The sequence below is a fragment of the Rhinichthys klamathensis genome, unplaced genomic scaffold (genome assembly GCF_029890125.1).
Source record: "Rhinichthys klamathensis goyatoka isolate OS25496 unplaced genomic scaffold, OSU_Roscu_1.1 h1tg000445l_1, whole genome shotgun sequence".
Classification (NCBI taxonomy): Eukaryota; Metazoa; Chordata; class Actinopteri; order Cypriniformes; family Leuciscidae; genus Rhinichthys; species Rhinichthys klamathensis.
The window spans coordinates 346,951-367,485 of record NW_026606940.1 but is presented as its reverse complement, the minus strand read 5'-3'; the positions used below and the strand labels follow the sequence as shown (position 1 = coordinate 367,485).

The window sequence follows — 20,535 nt, the reverse complement described above, 5'->3', positions numbered from 1 at the left end:
AGATTGACGGAACGCCTTCTCGTGTGGGCCCATCGCTCGCTGCGCTCGCTGAGAGCCGATCATGTACCGGGCCACGAGAACATCGGCCCGGACAGACTGTCCAGGGACAACATTCCCCCGGGAGAATGGTACCTGCACCCCCAAACGGTCCAGTCACTATGGCGCCTTTTCGGCAGAGCGGAAGTCGACCTTTTTGCGTCAAAAGACAACGCTCATTGCCCAAGATTCTTTTCAAAGAGCAAGGACGCGCTGGCCCAAACCTGGCCCAGCTGCCCGCTGTACGCTTTCCCCCCGATCTCGCTGTTACCACAGGTAATCAAGAGGATCAGGGAAACGTGCCACTCAGTGCTTCTCATAGCCCTGCGATGGGAAAAACCAAACCTGGTTCCCAGAGCTGGTGAGGCTGTCGCACATAGCCCCGTGGCCGATCCCCGTGAGGAGAGATCTTCTCTCTCAAGCCGGTGGATCAGTGTGGCATCCCCATCCAGAGCGCTGGTCTCTGCATGCGTGGATAATCAACGGATACCCGTTGCGTTGCCAGAAGGGGTCATTAACACGATCTCGCAGTCCAGAGCTCCTTCTACGAGAAGGCTCTTATGCGTCTAAATGGTCAGTGTTCTCCGGATGGTGCGCTACTAAGAGCCTGGACCCACGCACATGTGGGGTTTCGTGGGTACTTTCCTTCCTTCAAGAGCTGTTGGACAAGGGCAGGTCCCCTTCCACGCTCAAAGTGTACGTTGCGGCTAGTGCGGCGTTCGCGGAGTCGACACGCAGCCGCGCAATAGGAAGAAACGAGCTCATCATCCGCTTCCTCAGAGGAGCCAGGAGGATGAATCCCCCGCGGCCCCCTTCGGTTCCGATCTGGGATCTTTCTTTGGTCTTAGAGGCCCTGAAAGCTTTTCCCTTTGAACCATTAGAATCCGTGGGCTTTAAATACCTCTCGCTTAAGACCGTTTTTCTGATAGCTCTGTCATCAGTAAAACGTGTGGGGGATCTACACGCGCTGTCTATCAGCCCCGCGTGTCTCGAGTTCGGGCCAAATGACTCTAAAGTCATTCTCAAACCGAGACATGGTTACGTCCCCAAGGCGATTGGCACGCCTTTTAGAGTACAGGTCATCTCTCTATCGGCTCTGCCAGCATCCGATAGCGAGGACGACGGTAACCTTCTGTGCCCCGTCAGGGCGCTGAGAATTTACATCACGCGCTCCGCCGCCTTCAGGCGTTCTGAGCAGCTCTTTGTTTCGTTTGGAGGGCGCACCAAAGGTCTCGCTGCCTCGAAACATAGCCTATCCAGATGGATAGTGGACGCTATCGCAGCAGCTTACGCGTCCAAACACCTGCAGTGCCCTATGGGCATCAGGGCCCATTCTACTAGAGGCATGGCTTCGTCGTGGGCTGGGTCCAGCGGGATTTCTATTCACGATATTTGTATGGTGGCAGGCTGGGCCTCCCCCTCTACATTCGTGAGGTTCTATAACCTGGAAGTTCCCGCTTAGCAGGCTAAACTTTTGTCAGTCTAAAGTGATGTGTATGTTCTGCCCAGTTGTTCATGTGCAGGCCACTCTTATATCAGCGAGGCGAGCCTCGCTATACATAGACCGGCTGAGCCGATCTGTATTTCCCTATGACGCGCCAGTATACCTGCGCGGGCCCGCTTTGCTGGCTCCCTATTCCCATACAGCTGTGCGAAGGGGTAATGCTTTCTATACATAGTTCGGCGGAGCCACTCTATTAACTACCTATTAGGTGCTTGTGAACTGTGCTCGCCCGCGTTGCTGGCCGCCTTTATTCTACATTATACATAGACCGGCGGAGCCGCTCTGTGTTTCCTATCAAGTGTCTATTACATGTGCTGGCCGCCTGTTGTTCTGCATGTTTGTTCCACGGGTCTCCCCGGGTCACATGCAGCGGATGCTTGGCGCGCACGACATTGACAAGGGGTTCCCGTAGCGTAAGCAACTTACGCAATATCAGAGAACCTCTCGTAAGAGAACGTACTCGGTTATCTAATGTAACCTCGGTTCTCTCTAGAAGAGGGTACGAGTATTGCGTAACCTGCCGTGCTCGCGCCACAAGCTTATTTGCTTCAGTCAATGAAAACCAGAGTTCAGCCTGTCGAGCCCCTCTTTTATATACGCTAGCCACTCCCATTCTGGCGGGCTGTGACACGTAGAGAGAGCAAAGCGCCCTCATTGGGCGTGACATCACGCGGGGCTCACCGATAGGCTGCTGCAGTTGCTGCAGGACAGCCAATGAGCACGCTTATACAGCCTGCTATGGTTTGCTGTCCGCTGCACTGCGTTGACAATAAATACAAAATTAAGGATAATTTTTTGGCTTCAGATCTCGAGAAAAGATGACTTTACCCGTAGCGTAAGCAACTTACGCAATACTCGTTCCCTCTTCTAGAGAGTACCAAGGTTACATTTGGTAACCGAGAACGTTTTGGAGGCAGAGCAATGAAGAGAGGGGTGTGTTTGTTTGTGTTGATTTCAAATATCAACAAAGTCCAACAGCATTTTTGAAATATTGAATATACAAATTGCAATTGCAATTCAACAAGCTTTTTTTTTTTTCAAATACATTTGTCATTATTTTACTTTCATCACATTGGTTTCAAAGAAGATAATATGATTTACATGACCAAGAATCAACTGAATATTAGAAAACGAAAATTGCATTCATTCTTGGTTGACAAGGAAAATAGTTGTGGTCTAAATTGTATACAGTGCATTTATATTGTTTACTGACACTGGAAATTCAGAGAAAAAAGGTCAAGTGACAATGAGGTTTGATCAAATGTACAAAAGCAACAGCAGAGGGCATTACTGAACAAGTTTTGGACAAAATGGCATCACTACAGTAGTAATGGTGTTGAATTTCTGTAACAGCACTTTGGGGCTGTTTACACCTGGCCACTTCATGCGTTTTCTCAGATCGGATAGCTATCTGATTTATCAAAACGATTCCATTTACACCTGGTCACATAAATGTGTTTTTGCAAAACGGATATAAATCCGATCTTCAATTCCCGCGCTATATGAAGATTTAATGGAGTGCACGTCACCGAAAGCAACAGATATGAGCTGCATTTTATTGATCATCAGCTAATTTCAAAATCAAAGACCGCAATAAGAGAGAGCGGCAACAGCCCTGGTAAGATCATTTCGTTTCTTTACTTTTAATGAAGATGATTAGTGTGTTAAGCGTCTGCGACTTACTTTCACTTTGATTTGCGATAGTTTGCACGTTGGCTTGATGAATAGATGCTCAGCTGCTCATCTGCGGTAATGCGTGTTGCAGTAGCGACGTCATATCTGACTATAACATGACATATAGCCTATATAACACGCTCTCACACGTTTATTTTTTAGCATTTTTGTGAGGAGTGAAATTTACATATGTGGTTTCAACAACCAGATGCATTTACACTTGTCCAGTTTCATCTGGAATGCGGCCCAGACCACCTCCTGAAGTGGTTTGAGTGATCGGATTTAAATCCGTCTCGAATGCGTTTCAGAGGGCATTTACACCTGGTCTTTTCACGATCGGATAGCTATCCGATCACAGAAAACGCATGAAGTGGCCAGGTGTAAACAGCCCCTTTGAAATGAATTTCATTCCAAAAACATTTTCACTGACCATGAGCATGTCTCCCATTGCATATTGGCATCAATTAACATTGCAGGTATGAACAAAAAAATTACAAGTATTTTATTTTGCAAAGTAAAATTAGATAATTGTGTACAGTGTATTTTTCTATGTAGAAGCCAAGGTCTGTCTGCAGTGAGAGCTGTCCTCCAGGAACTAGGAAGGCTGCACAGAAAGGAAGACCAGTCTGCTGTTATGACTGTATTCCATGTGCAGAAGGAGAAATCAGTAATGAGACAGGTAATGTTCAGCCCATCTCTCAGTTTCGGTCCATTTACCTTCGGATAATTTGTTTTCTCGTTTTTGTTTTCTGAACGGAAAAACGAAGAAACTGTTAATTTATCACATATTCAACCCTTCTCATGAACATAAATAACAAATCTCGGATAGTATTTTCATCACACTTTTTTCTAATCCGTCAACTGGAATATAAATAAAAACAAAATGGATAAACAGCTTGAATATTCGATCTCTACATGGGTGGGAATAAAACGCCCCTTTCCGCTGATTGGTCAGCCAAAGATCAAGCTGTGTCATCAGTTCTTACTCAGCTCCGCGCTACAGAATAATAGTCATCTGATACAGTTGTTCGGATTATTACAGAGTTTATTGCAACTATATTTAACCCTCTAGGCGCCACGGTCGAGTTTACTCGACAAGATGCGACACTGAATAAAACGGCTGATTTTGTCAAATTGGGTGTCAAATTTCGTTCGACCTCCCCTCCACTGGATGGCAGACATGTCATACTTCATCCCCGAATCAAAAAAATATGAAATGTTCGAGTTAGAGCGCATTGAATCAGTGCAATCAAAAGCGGAGCTAGTGTGCGAGTGAGCCATTTTATCAGATCCTCTCCGCAATCGCGGCGACAGTATTGTGGTGGAGACTTTGTCTAATACCACTGGGTATGTTAGACGAGGTCGAGGTATTCATAGGACAGTTAGGAGGCAACGTGGAGGCAGGGTGAGGAGTCGCAATGACAATGACAGTAGTCCGAGCTGTGCACACTCGGCGCGCGCGCGAGGCAGATCTGGCCGCGCTGCTCGTATCATCTCACTCACGATCTGTGCCTTGCCGTCGCGAGTGAGTGTTTGAACTAAACAGGTCTTGTCTACTTGTGTTTGTATGTCATTTGAATAATATATATGTGCCCCATACATGGAATCAGAGTGCCTACTGTATTTAGTAAATGGAAAATCTCTACAGCAAAAGGCCAACCACTACATGCATTCGGTTTGTTTCTACCATTTATTAGTAATGATTTACACAGTTTGTTTACTACTTATACCTGACTATATACCTGAGCATTCAGTATTGTGCAATATAGCATACAGAAGGTGATGGACATTTTGGGAGGAAAGAAGTGCTGCATTTTATCATTTAAACATGTGACTTTTCATGAAAATTCTATAAGCCAAGATTGCCGCCACCATATGACGTCATAATATGCAAATTAGACGGGAAAATGTAATCCCTACATAAACTTTGGGTCATCCTTAATATTTCTCTAATTTACAGAAAGTCTCTATCTTTTATCACTTTTAAGGTATAGCCTTTTGAAATTAAAATGTCAAAATCGAACGTTTTAGGAAAAAACCTCTGGGGCCTAAAGGGTTAATCTCTTTCTCATCAAACATCCAGACTAATAAATGGCTCGACACAAACCGTTCCGGGGTAGAACCTAGACAGATCTTTCTTCTGTGTAGGCTACACATAAATTTGCGTGCCGTGAAATACTAATTTATCGTATTAAATAATAATTTACATGGCATTTGCTCTCACAACTACCCCTAGTCTACGTATTTGGCACACCACCTGTTTTGTTTAGCTGATCAAAATCTGTGTCTGTGCGTTCAGACCGCCGCCGGCAAGAGCATCAAAGTGATCAGAAGTCATTCATTTTCAATGCGAGCTCTGGTGCCACAAAAGAACACAAAAGCCATACCACACAAATGGCTTTTAATTGGTTTATTTTGTTAGCAAACATGTAACAGTTAAGTTCTTTCCATCGATCAATTTCTTACTTTCACATTTAAAAGATTTCATGAGGTTAACTTATACCCTACTTGTGGTCAGTCTGCACAAATACCAATCAACATGCTTGTTTGCTTTGCGGCCCCTTTAAATAAAGTTTACAAGACCAAGCATTCGATCTACATCAGAGCGTCCACAAATCTTTCTACAGCGCTGTTGGCAGGGCAGCCAGAGCGAATTTTGACGCTCTCGCCGGCGGTGGTGTGAACACACAGTATGCCGAAGCTGCATGACGCACTGGACAACAAGGAAAATGTATTTACAGTGAAGATCAAGCAGTGTTGTCATCAGTTATTTCTCAGTTCAGAATAATAGTAGGCCTAATTATCTGCTACAGTTGTTTGGATTCTTAACTCGTCCACTGCAAGGCAGGGCTCCAGACTAACTTTTTTCACCTCCGTCCTGAAACCGTCCTGATAAACAATTTGAACCGTCCTAAAGTGAATGTCAACCGTCCCAAAATAAAAATGTTGTTTCTGTACTTTATTATCATCTATAGTTGTTAGTTGTTAGTCACATAATAAAAACACCATTAAAGTGTTTATGATATATATTATAATATTTAGTTAGCTCCATTCAAAGTAGTTATCTGTAAATAGGTAAAAAACAGATTAAATAAAAAATAAAAGGAGTTAAATGCTTTTTTGTATTCATGCAGAACAAATCTTTTTTTTTTCTTTTTTTTTTTTTTTTACATGGTTGGATTAAACAATAACAAATAAATACTGGTGACTACTTCTCAAAGTGGTAATGTGTCATAGTTGATCATCTGGAAATGTGTTATTAAGAGAAAGGGCTTTAAAAAGTGTAATATGACTTCTCTAGTCTAGAACACAGAATTTGGGGAAAAAATCTGTGTCTCTGTCTCAGTCTTTGTACTGACTGAGGTCTTTGTGCCGGAGAAAACATTAACCTGTTAATATGAATGATTTTAAAGTTTGAACATGCAATACAGATACAGATTTAACTACTGTGACTTAAAAAAAATATCTTAAAATTAAATAAAACCACTTTTCCTAGAATAGAACAGTCTTCTTTCCAATTAATGATATATGCATTCTTTTTAACTTGCATACATCATTCTTTATTTTTTCAAGCAGCAGACATATTTATTTGTATGAATTAAATATAATGAATCCTTATTAAAGCTATTAACGAGCAGTGAATGATTTTCTCTTTTTCTTTTGTTGCTTGATCAATATTAAGGACACAGACCGCATTAGGTTTATTGCCCACTGTCACTTTAAGACGTCGGATCATGTCCAATGACATGCTGATCCAAATCCACTGATGCACATCCGATACACTCACAACTGTTTAAGACATAACCGACATAGTTTAAGTTAATACTCTCCTAAACGGACATTTAGACATAATGTTGTGTGTTTTTTGTCCATTCAGACACGAAAGAGAGCTAAATTCAGTCCTCGCGTGCTGTATTGTGTCTATGGCTGGACGCTTCGGTCGTGTGTGCGCACAGAAAACCGCACCGAATAGAGCTTTTTTTTTTTTGCGTCGTCACTCTTATTCAGATATATGTGCGCTCTACTCATTCTCCCAGACGTTTACATGTTTTAACGTTTTATGAGACATGCAGTGCATGCCAACTCGTGTGCCGCTGGGTAGATAAGCACGTTAATACAAATGTGCGCATCTACCACAAACGCAGGACATCTCTGACTGGATCTCTTCCTAAATCGTCACTATCTAACATTTTTGTCTATTTTTTATTCATTGAATATCCGTTGTTTAACCAGCGCAACATATTTGCGATGTCATTAAGCCATTTGATAGATGTACCGCGGAACAAGTCTCCGGGTGAGTAGCCGGCCAGTGATAGTAACTATAGTAACAGCATGAGAAGACGCGCTCCGTTGTAGTCAGCGCTTGGTCGGTTAATTTTGGCATTTGGCATAAGTAAGTTAGCCTAATAGGCTAGTAATAAATGAACACACATACAAAAATGTTTTTTGTCCTGTAGGCGTCCTGGAAAATATTTCTGTTCGTCCTAAACACATTTTCTATCGTCCCCAGGACGATAGGACGCCGTTAGTCTCGAGCCCTGCTGCAAGGACACTTAATCTATTTCTCATAAAACAACCAGACTAATGAATGTCTCGACACAAACCATACTGGGGCAGAGCCACATTCTTCTGCCTACACATAAATTTGCTTGCCGTGAAATTAGTTTATCATATTAAATATTAATTTACGTCATATCTGCTGTCACAACTACCCCTAGCCTACCTATTTGGCACACTGCCTGTTTCATTTAGCTGACCAACTCTTGAAATATGTATGCAAAACTGTGCGACACACTGGACAGTGCAGAGAGAATGTAGCATATTTAGGGATAGTTCACCCAAAAATTTAAATTAGCCCATGCTTTACTCACCTTCAAGTCATCCTAGGTGTATATGACATTCTTCTTTCAGACAAATACAATCAGAGTTCCCTTTCGAGGGAACTCCAACTGCATCGAATGACACTTTGGGGGAACGCCCCTCAGCTTAGCGCCTCTGAAGTATGAATGAAACTAAGCCAATCTCCGATTGGTGTTGCGTCATGACGTAATGTGTGACGGCACATAGGCGGAAGCTATAAAGGGTCGCCGGCCACATGAAATGTCAGCTTTTTGTTCTTCAGCAAGCGCTCTGTGTCAAACTGTCAGTCTTATTTGGTGTTGTTTGTCCCATAAGAATTGACCTAAATTACTGCAATATGGAATCTAGTGGCTCGGATCTCGCGTTTGCCGAGGCAGCGTGTAGATTACGGGTCTACTCAGCAATAAAGATTCTGTGACTGGGATCTCGCGTTTGCCGAGGCAGCGCGTAGATTAAAGGTCTGCATTGCAATTCAGAATCTAGTGGCTCGGATCTCGCGTTTGCCGAGGCAGCATGTAGATGGGTCTACTTTTGCAATAAAGATTCTGTGACTGGGATCGCGCGTTTGCCGAGGCAGCGCGTAGATTTAAGGTCTGCATTGCAATACAGAATCTATAGTGGCTCGGATCTCGCGTTTGCCGAGGCAGCGTGTAGATTACGAGTCTACTTTGCAATTAGATTCTGTGACTGGGATCTCGCGTTTGCCGAGGCAGCGCGTAGATTTAAGGTCTGCATTGCAATAAAGAATCTAGTGACTCGGATCTCGCGTTTGTTGAGGCAGCGCGTAGATTTAAGGTCTGCATTGCAATAAAGAATCTATAGTGACTCGGATCTCGCGTTTGTCGAGGCAGCGCGTGAATTCTGTGTGGGTGCGAGGCATGCACAGTCAGCTCCTGAGGGCGCTGGCTGTGTTCATTGAAAAATATCTCGACGCACACACAGCCGTGTGTTCGGGTGTTTCAGCCTCGCGCCCATTGACTTTCTTCTCGAGAGATGAAAGCCAAATATATTGTGAATGACTCGAATCTCGCCGTTGCCGAGGCAGCGCGTAGATTACGAGTCTACAATAATAGGGACACAAAATCTGGGAAATAATACTGTTTTGTGCGAGGCATTCACAGTCAGCTCCTGAGGGTGCTGGCAGTGTTCATTGAGAAATATCTCGACGCGTAGGCCTACAAAATTAACCATGCGCTGTCGGATGTTTCAGCCTCACACCTGTTGACTTTCTTCTCGAGGGATGAAAGCCAAATATATTGTTACCGCTCGATTCTCGCGTTTGCCGAGGCAGCGTGTAGATTACGAGACTGTAATAATATTAAAACAGTATTTTTTGGTGAAAGAGCACCGCTTCTAGAGCCCCTCCTCAAGGAGCTTGGGGGCATAGACGGCACTCTCAGGCGAAGCCTCAGCCTAAACAGGGCGACCTGAGGGTCGTCCTGCAGGGTTAAGAAGGCTTCCTCAGAGAGGTCCTAGCCAGCCTAGGTTCTCTGCGGGCGGCCCCACCCGTGGTGGAGCGACCGAGGTCGTCTCTTTCGCGGAGCCCGCAGGAAATCGATGTTGCTCTCCCGCCGTTAAACACGCTTCGGGACACATCGGTATCCAGCGAACGCAGGCTGCACTGTCCGCCCCACAGGCTTGCGGTCAGGCAGCATTCGCGTCCGCCCATCGAGAATCGTTTTCGGTTCAGCCCTGCCGGGAATCCGCTTCAGGGGGCCGAGAACGAATCCCGATTAATACCCGAAACCAGGCTCGAGAGCCTGGTTCCCTTGGTAAAATATTTCGAGGCATGGAAAAATCTGACGAATATTTCTCCTTGGGCCCTGCGCACCATTCAAAATGGGTACAGGCTGCAGTTCAGTTCCCGCCCACCCAGATTCAACGGGGTGGTCTGGACTGTAGTCGACCCATTGCAGGGTCGGGTATTGGAACAGGAAGTAAACTCCCTGCTGGCAAAGGAGGCTATAAATCGTATTCCTCCACCGGACAGGGAGTCCGGGTTTTACAGCCGCTACTTCATAGTTCCCAAGAAGGATGGGGGGTTGCGTCCAATAATAGATCTCAGGCACCTGAACCGTTCTCTGAGAAGATTCAGGTTCAGGATGCTCACTATTCCCATTATCGTGAGTCAAATTCAATCCGAGGATTGGTTTGTCACGATAGATCTAAAGGACGCATTCTTCCACATATCCATCCTTCCATCTCACAGGAAGTTCCTGAGGTTCGCTTTCGGGAGCGAAGCTTACCAATATCGGGTTCTTCCGTTCGGCCTAGCTCTCTCCCCTCGCACATTTACCAAATGTATGGCTGAGGCTCTGGCACCGCTGAGGCTTCAGGGCATCGACGACTGGCTGATTTTAGCACAGTCACAAGAGCTGGCGGTTCGGCATCGAGATGTCGTCCTCGCCCACATCCAAAGCCTGGGGTTGAGACTCAACACGAAAAAGAGCGTGTTGACACCAGCCCAGAGAACCACGTTCCTGGGAGTGGTGTGGGACTCGGTCACGATGCGGGCACAATTGTCTCCCGCGCGGATCGAGTCCATCCTGACCACAGTGTCCGGGATAAAGCTAGGCCAAGCCATCACTGTAAAGCACTTCCAGAGAGTGTTGGGGCTCATGGCAGCAGCGTCCAATATCATTCCATTCGGCCTGCTGCACATGAGGGCCCTTCAGTGGTGGTTAAAAACCAAGGGGTTCTCCCCGAGGGGAAACCCGTTCCGCATGATCAGGGTTACGTGCAGATGCCTTCGTTCCCTATCTATGTGGAAGAAAGCTTGGTTTCTGTCCCAAGGTCCAGTGTTGGGAGCGTCATGTCACCGGAGAACCGTTTCGACAGACGCCTCCCTCACGGGCTGGGGCGCGGTCATGGACGGCCGCTTTATGACAGGCCTATGGCAGGACCATCATGCCTCCTGGCACATAAACTGCCTGGAGATGTTGGCGGTGTTCCGAGCTCTGAGGAGCTTCCTGCCGGACCTCAAAGGTCATCATGTCCTTGTGAGGTCAGACAACATGTCGGTAGTGGCCTATATAAACCATCAGGGGGGTCTGAGGCCTCGCCCTCTATGCAGACTGGCGCATCAGATCCTCCTGTGGTCCCAGGGAAAACTGTTGTCTCTAAGAGCAACATACATCCCGGGGAGTCAAAATCAGGGAGCAGACATCCTGTCGAGACAGGGGCTGAGGCCCGGGGAATGGAGACTCCACCCCGAGGTGGTGGAGTCAATATCTCAGAGGTTCGGCCCAGTGGAAGTGGACCTGTTCGCGTCTCGAGAGACGACCCACTGTCCACTGTGGTATTCCCTCTCCCATCCAGCCCCGCTGGGGTTGGATGCCATGGTGCAGACGTGGCCGAGGCTACGTCTGTACGCATTTCCCCCGATCGCTCTGCTCCCGGGAGTTCTAGAGAGGGTCCGTCGCGACGGGATCAGTCTACTGCTGGTAGCCCCGTTGTGGCCGGCCCGAGTGTGGTTCTCCGATATAATTTTGCTCCTAGACGGCCCTCCATGGGAGATTCCCATCAGGAGGGACCTGCTGACACAGGCAGAGGGCTCAATATTTCACCCTCGGCCCGAGTTATGGAAACTGTGGGTCTGGCCCCTGAGGGGGCATAGTACCTAGAGGCCGGCCTATCAGCTGGAGTAGTGGAGACCATACTCAGCTCGAGAGCTCCCTCCACGAGGAAATTGTACGGCTTAAAGTGGAACGTCTTCACCGTTTGGTGTAGGGAGCGTGAGGTGGACCCAGTTAACTGCCCAGTGGCTTCAGTGCTGGAGTTCCTCCAAGATCGCTTCTCCACTGGTCTTACCCCGTCCACACTCAAGGTGTACGTGGCTGCCATTGCGGCTTTCCACGCTCCTCTGAGTGATGGGCCTCTGGGGAGACACCAGTTGGTCGTACGTTTCCTCCGTGGGGCATGGAGGATGAGACCTGCGGCTCGTACCAGGGTTCCCACATGGGACCTGGCAGTGGTTCTTGAAGGGTTGGCTGAGGCCCCCTTCGAACCGCTGGAGTCGGCTGAGGCCAAGAACCTGTCGCTGAAGGTCGCTTTTCTGTTGGCCATTACTTCTCTGAGGAGGGTAGGAGATCTCCAGGCGCTCTCCATATCTAACGAGTGCCTGGAGTTTGCTCCAGGCAACATTAAGGCCATCCTTCACCCTAGGCCCGGCTATCTGCCTAAGGTGCCGTCCAGTGCGGCACCGCCTACGGTTCTGCAGGCTTTTCATCCTCCACCTCACGTGACGGCGGATGAAGAGAGACTTCACATGCTCTGCCCTGTCAGAGCACTAAGTATTTACATTCAGAGGTCCTCTTCATGGCGGAAGTCGGACCAGTTGCTGGTGTGTTTCGGGTCGCCCAGGAAGGGGCTTCCCGCTTCAAAACAGACCATCAGCAACTGGATTGTCCATGCGATTTCCACGGCCTACCAGGTGCGCGGTATGCCTTCACCTTTGGCCGTGAGGGCTCATTCCACCAGAGGCATGGCGTCCTCTAGAGCCCTTCTCGCAGGGGCCCCCATCCAGGAGGTCTGCGATGCAGCAGGATGGGCCACCCCTCATACCTTTATTAGGTTTTATAGTCTGGACATTCCGTCAACACCCGGCTCTCTTGTGCTCTCGTCCTAAGTGTGCCTGTGAGCAGCTTCACACTAGGGCAGGCAGGGCACGTTGTGGCGTAGTGGGCACTCGTTCCTCCAAAGTGTCATTCGACGCAGTTGGAGTTCCCTCGATTGGGAACGTCCTCGGGTTACGACTGTAACCCTTGTTTCCTGAGAAGGGAACGAGAACTGCGTCCCTTGGCCTTGGCCACGCCTTCCCCTGCCTGCGAGTGCTTGCTTCATCACAGAAGCTGACATTTCATGTGGCCGGCGACCCTTTATAGCTTCCGCCTATGTGCCGTCACACATTACGTCATGACGCAACACCAATCGGAGATTGGCTTAGTTTCATTCATACTTCAGAGGCGCTACGCTGAGGGGCGTTCCCCCAAAGTGTCATTCGACGCAGTTCTCGTTCCCTTCTCAGGGAACAAGGGTTACAGTCGTAACCCGAGGACATTTTGTATTTAAAAAAATGTTTGGCTCTTCCAAGCTTTATAATGGCAGTGAATGGCCGTTTCTGTTTTGAAGTCAATACAAGTGCATCTATCCATAGTTAAAGTGCTCCATACTGCTAATAAAGGCATTCTGAAAAGAAGCAATGTGTTTGTGTAAGAAAAATCCATATTTAAAACTTTATAAAGCAAAATAACTAGCTTCCGGCCAAAAGAACATACGGATTCCACTTACGCCTAAAGCGCTATTTATGACGTCGGAAGTAACGTAGTGCGTCATGGCGTAGCGTAAATTTCAGCAGTATGTCGCATTACTCACATAAGTTGCGCTTTAGACTTTAGTGGAATCCGTGGAATTATTTTACTTTATAAAGTTTTAAATATGGATATTTTTCGTACACAAACACATCGCTTAGCTTTAGACGGCCTTTATTAACCCGGAGCCGTATGGAGCACTTTTATGGACTTCAAAACAGAAACGGCCATTCACTGCCATAAAGCTTGGAAGAGCCAGGACATTTTTTAATATAACTCCGATTGTATCCGATTGAAAGAAGAATGTAATCATTGGCTAATTTTCATTTTTGGGTGAACTATCCCATTAATATCACTCAAAACAATTTTTTCTGGCAGCTAAACTTCTAAAGCAAAGTCACAGATCATTGTGCGACTCGCAGCATAAGCACACAGAGTAGTGATTCATTTCTGAACAAATCGATTGAGTAAGTGATTCACCAGCCATACAGCCTTTTATTACTGAATGAGTCAGCGTTTCGAGCGAATTGATTGAATAAAATGACTCATTCATTAACACAGTGACTTTCTGCCACCTACTGGTGATATTTCATAATCGTTTCATCTTGTAATTTATTTCAGATTTTTGTATTCAAAACATTGTTTAAACCATAAAATTAATCTCATTGTATTATGCATTTGCAGTTGCTGTGTAAAAGATTTACTGACCTCTCTGAGCAGCATTAAATTGTGTAAATAGGCCTACATCCAAAAGCAACTTCAAATGCTGCTTCTATGCCACCTCTACAGCACAAGATGCCTTTGGTTGAAACAGCCTATAGTGTTAAACTATATTAAATAATAGTATTAATTATTTAAGTATACTTAATTATTTAAGTATATTTGGCTTAATTAATGACGGTGATACATGGCAAGAAATATAAAAATACTCTTCATCTCTGGCTTTATTGTTCAAAGTGTTATTTCATAGTCTATCATTGAATCGATTCTGCTCTGTGGTTCACTGTAACTTATGCATTCTCTCTGCGCTGTCCAGGCCGCCGCAGATTCTGAGAGGCCGCAGATTCTGAGAGTTGGTCAGCTAAATAAAACAGGCAGTGTGCCAAAAACGGCTAGGGGTAGTTGTGAGAGCAGATGCCACGTAAATTATTATTTAATACGATAAATTAGTGTTTCACGGCACACAAATTTATGTATAGCCTACACATAAGAAAGCACTGTCTAGGCTCTGCCCTGGTATGGTTTGTGTCGAGCCATTTACTAGTCTGGCTGTTTGATGAGATAGAGATTAAATGTAGTTGCAATAAACTCTGTAATAATCCGAACAACTGTATCAGATGACTGTTATTGTTACGGTCACCAGCTGGAGTGCCCTTGAGAGCCCCCAGAGAGCACTCCACATCAGACTATTGTCATTCCCTTTTTTTACGCAGTTCGGCCGTTCGTCCACACGAAAACGCACTGAAACCGAACATTTTTGAAAACCCCTGCCAGGGTGAGGATTTTCAGAAACGCCGGTTACAGTGTTGTCGTGTAGACAGTGAAACCGGGGTTTTTGCCTTGCGACGTCAGAGCGTGCGCCGTTATCCGCTGTGTTTGACGTCAGATTTGCGCTTCTGATTGGCCAACGTGGCTTTACGGTTAAGGTTTATATCGCCGCCTGCTGGCGTGGCATGCGCTTGACCGCGCTTGATACGTGTTTTTGCGTTTTCATGTAGACGGAGACCGAGCATGTGTGGACGGGATTTTTTTTTAAAATGCTGTAGGAAAAACTCTGGTTATAAAAATACCCGTGTCCGTGTGGACAAGGCCTCATAATTCTCCCATAATTCTCATTGTTCTCAGCCCTCATTGTTTTCAGCTGTGTCTCATTATCCTGTTAAGTTCACCCTATAAAAGCCTGGTTCATTCTGTTAGGGGGCTTTTACACTGGGCTCGTTTGCTGCGGTCCGAGCGCGTTTGTTCCTGGCGCCCCCCCCCCCCCCCCCCCCCCCCCTCCCCGCCCCCCGCCCCCATGTTACGTCATCGCAAACGTGCACGGCGCATGATAGAAAACAGGACGTGGGTCAATATTGTTTTTTATTAATTCGCTGCTATTATGCGCAGTTGAGTGAACAATACAGGTTTACTGTGCGTGTGTCACATAAGGTGGCCTTCTGCTGCTTGCAAACGGACTCTTTAGAGGAGACAGTGGATTTCCAAATTTCTTGCCCTGATTCCACGCGCAATGCACGAATACACTGCAGGCTCACTCTTGCTCGTATCCAAGGTAAATCATCAACACTATCATCCCTTACAAGTGTTTTATTTAGGCAAGGCAAATTTATTTATATAGCACATTTCATACACAATGGTAATTCAAAGTGCTTTACATAGAAGGATTTAAAATAATCAAAACAAATAAGAATAATTAAAACAGTTTAGAATAAAAAATAAAATAAAGTACAGTAAAAACAGTCAGACGGACAGTGGCACAGTGCTCATTCAGTAAATGCATAGCTAAACATATGTGTTTTGAGTCTGGATTTGAATGACTACCGTAGGAGCCAGTGATGCGCGGGTTGATCCAAAATGAGCGGGTGCCTGCGGTCACCCGTGGTTACCCGCGGTTACGAGTCATCCAATAATATTTTTAATGATATTCGGATCGCGGTCGGTCGGGTCGTTTGAAATAAAGATGTCAATTAAACCTTTGTAGTTTATATAGTAGCTACTAGACACAATTTTCTTTGAAATACATAGGCCTACACTTTATTGGCTGAATAACTGGCACGAAGATGACGCACGAGCTCAGTCTGCAGGTAGAGATGTAGGCGGAGAGAGGAAAGATATGTAAATGTAACGATATGCGATATGAAACCGAAATCACGACACTCAGATCCACGAACCTAAAGAAACGCGACGACACCCCTTCCAACTCTAAGAGTTATCCTTCCCGTCCAGATCCAATGCTACCACATCTTTAAATTATATTAGTAGGCCTATTATTTGAATTTTGAAGTTAACATTATAAAATACGTAGACCAACACAACAAAACTAGTTGAGGATATATTATTTAAAATTGGGGAATTCCAGCGTTATGGACGTGACATTTGCAGTCAAAACTTGAAATAGGCCTATAAATTCTCAGAAAATGCATTTAATAGGCTACCAATATATTGAAACGTCTGTTTATCCATACCCCCTTAAAGGAGTCCAGACATTAGAAACATATCAGTCTACACATGCGTTTTATATTTATATGAGGGAAATAGGCTACACACGCATTCATGCGTGACAAAACAAATATTTAACTTTTAGGAGGCAAAATATTTTTTTTGTAATTCTGTGAATTACACTGCACAAATCAAAAGTAATACTACCCACCGGATGAAGAAGGGTTGGCTCTCCACAGAACATAAAATATTTATTTTATTTTATTTTTCGTGTTCGCATTTATGAGGAAAAAACAATGTAAGGACGTGACCGCTCTGAAGCGGCACTAAAAGACTGTTTTAAAACTTTCACAGAGACCTCAAACAGAAGACACAAAGCCTTTCTTTAACCCTCTGGGGTCTGAGGTGTTTTCGGGGTCCTTGAGATGTTTTGGCATGCTCTGACATTTGTGCTTTTTTCAGTTGCTTATAAACATATTAATGGCACAGGTGAAATTACACTCTATATAGCACACACAGGGCTACCATAATATGTGAGCAACATGTATGTACATGTTTGTATTTTTGAGAGAATATTGTTTATGCGTGGTTATTGAAAAAACTAAAAAATAAAGTTTATAATATAAGGCCACAAATAACATACTAAATATTTGTCCACAAGACTTTTGACTAGTGGATGTTATCGCCTAGAGTTTTTGCTTCAAATTGATCTGAAAATCATTCTGCCTTATCATTCACATAAAACAATAGATTGTTTTAAATTGTGAAAAACATTTTTTTGTTTGCAAAGGCAATATGCGGATGGGCGGAACGGCCCAACCCCCTCATGAATAATTAGGCAGTTCTCACCTGAGCAGTCTGCATACTAATGAGCCTTTCATTCAGGGGTGTCACACAAGAAAGAATGCAAGGACAATATATATACACTACCGTTCAAAAGTTTGGGGTCAGTGAGAATTTTATTTTTATTTTTTGGAGGAAAGAAAACAATACTTTTATTTATCAAGGAATAATTAATTTGATCGAAAGTGACAGTAAAGACATTTATAATGTTACAAAAGTCTTTTGAACTTCCTATTCATCAAAGAATCCTAAAACAAACAAAAAAACTGTACAACTGACAGACCAACAACTGTTTCAACATTGATAATAATAATAAATGTTTCTTGAGCATCAAATCCTCATATTATACTGATTTGTGAAGGATCATTTGACACTGAAGACACTGACACTGGTGATGCTGAAAATTCAGCTTTGATCACAGGAATAAATTACACTTTACTATATATTCACACAGAAAACAGCTGATTTACACTGGAGATAATATTTAATACTATAACTGATTTTTGTTGTATTTTTAATCAAATAAGCGCAGCCATGGTTAGCAGAAGAGAATTCTTTTAAAAGTATTTAAAATCGTACCGACCCCAAACTTTTGAACGGTAGTGTATATAAATAAATAAATGTTTATACACACACACACACACATATATATATATATATATATATACACAAACAATCAAAATTTAAATGAAAGCCAAAAGCACATTTATAGTCACACCTTTTAGCCATCCACATACCATTTTTAGCCATCCACCGCGGTAAAAATAAACCAGTCGCATTGCAAAGTCGTTCGCGAAATGACCGCCAGGTGGCGCAAAGGGACATTTAGCAAAACGTAAGTGGGGCTAATGTCTATTAACAGTAGCCTAAGGATGAAATACTACAAGTTATGGTAATTTCCAAATAAGCCTACAACAAATTGTTGGTCATACAGATAAGATATAATCTTTTAAAACTTTAAAAGGCTAAAGTAGGCCTACACTCTCACAGGCTAAAGACAAAACGTTTTCTCGCTCATGTCAGAAACAGACGTTTGGGTATTTCTCAGTGAAAAAATTCATAGCTGAGCGGTAGAACTTACGGTTCATCATCAAGATGACACGGGTTCAAATCCCGCACAAACATGGTCTGCTGTAAATTTTATATTTATTATTGCAAAGAGATTTGTCTAGCTCTAAAACTCTGTTACACCATACAGTTTTTTTTTTTGCTTATATTTATAAAATACAATTATCATGCATTTCCATTTCACACTAAGTAAAAATACAAAAAAACAAAATAGTATCCAACAGAACGACTTTGCATCTGTATAATAATAGGCTACCAATCGTAATTTCAAAAGCAGTTCTGTAAAAAAAAAAATTATATATAGCCTATATATATAGGCTATATATATATTATTTTTTTTATTCCAGGCTCTCATGCCACACCCCCGATTTCTCACGCTGAAGTGTCAACCCGGTCGGTCAAATTCCTGAAGGATATAGTTTATCTATAGATACCTGTTGAGCCACTCGTGATCGACTAGTTATTATACCGCAAATTAGTTAAAATATCCCGTAATCTATCTAGAGCGAGCGTGCATGCGAGACAGATATTGTGCTCCAAACCGTGCGCGCGCATGGCAGAGAGGTCTGTTCCCTAACCTAGAGTTTTTAAAAACATTGTTTTAAGTAAAGTGTGATTTGCCAGGGGGGATTGTGATTTCCTTCTGGTCTAAACATCCCTGCTTCTGCTGAATTATTTTAATCCCCACACCCCTCCCTCCACAGCTAATCAATGCTATAGGCTACTTCACCAATATCAAATATATAAAATAGAGATATGCAACAGGCACGTTTAAACGACAAACAATAAAATCAAAACCAGCGTTTCAGTTGTTCATTAGTTCCAGTGGCCTTAATGCATGCACGGCTTTTCAAATTTCACAAAGCGTGTTGAGATTATTTTGAATGAAATATTGAAGTTTATAATTAAGTGTTTTGGCACACCACGCCGAGTGGCCCTATGCATTTTTCTAAAGTCAGGTTTTATTCTGGCATGGTGAGTTAGTGTTCGACAAACACGGCGGCGCGTTCATTTAGATTAATTTATTTTTCTCATTATTACAGCTAAAATAACTTAGTAGGCGACTCCGTAATTTTTTGGTCATACAGATAAGAGTAGAGTAGCTTACATCGTTCAAAACTGTAAACTTGTATTCATATTAGGCTAACGACAAAAACAGTATAGGCTATCTGTCGTCTCTGTCTCCGGGAACTGCGCGTCACAAAAATGAACTGAAAGCCACTTCAGCTCAGTCACGATAAGAAATCGGCTATGTCTAAAGCCTTTAAATGTCTAAATATTTAGGCTAATAAATGTTATCTGATTATAGGCTAATCCATATGAAAACTAGAGGAACAGAGGATCTACTCAAACATGCAATGTAAGCGCTTCCCAATGAGAAAATGACAAGGGTGAAAATCTCGCTCTAATTAAATGTAGGCTAAATCGCCCTGAATTAAAATGTAAAAACAGATCAAATAATGTATTTGTCGAAATGTTGCGATATTGTTTCATTTAAGTTCATAATTGTTCTATAAATGTTATTTAATTTGGCAGCATTACCACGAAGCACCGTGTTTCGATATTTATTTGAATAATACAAAATCAAATAAAAACTTAATTCACAAATTGCATGCCTGGTTGTAAGGATCCAAAGATCCCTGTAGAATTTAATATTGAGTTGAACATTTTGTTCATGACAACAAATTAACAAGCGTTTTTTCAGATTATATTTAGTTTTGCTTGGAAAAAGCTGCCCCAAACCAGTTTTATTTCATCAATTATTGAAATAATGAAATATTTAGTAATAAACTTTTATGACAGAAATATCACTAGGCTACATGTAATTCCATTTAATTCCTTCATTATCAACACTGTCTAGAATAGCGATTTAAGTGTGAATTGCGACTTCTCTTTGTGTTAAGTCAGCCTCAGACTCCGATAGCCTGTGGGGGGTTGGAGGGACAGTTGCTGAACAAAGGTGTTAATGTTCCTCTTTCATATGGAGAGTGTCGGATAGCCAGCCTGATGAGCAGGCAAAATTATTGTAAGGATAAATCTGTGTCCAAATGTAGGCCCCATATTTTATATAAATTTATAATAGTA

General features: G+C 43.7%; 1 protein-coding gene across 1 annotated transcript in view; it reads left to right on the top strand.

Moving 5' to 3' along the window:
- LOC130071483 (extracellular calcium-sensing receptor-like) overlaps window positions 1-20,535 on the top strand; it is a 39,708-nt gene that overhangs the window by 9,583 nt on the left and 9,590 nt on the right. The window contains exon 5 of the mRNA XM_056236330.1: window positions 3,770-3,893. Within this exon, the coding sequence (XP_056092305.1) occupies window positions 3,770-3,893 (124 nt within the window). The remainder of the gene's footprint in view (window positions 1-3,769; window positions 3,894-20,535) is intronic.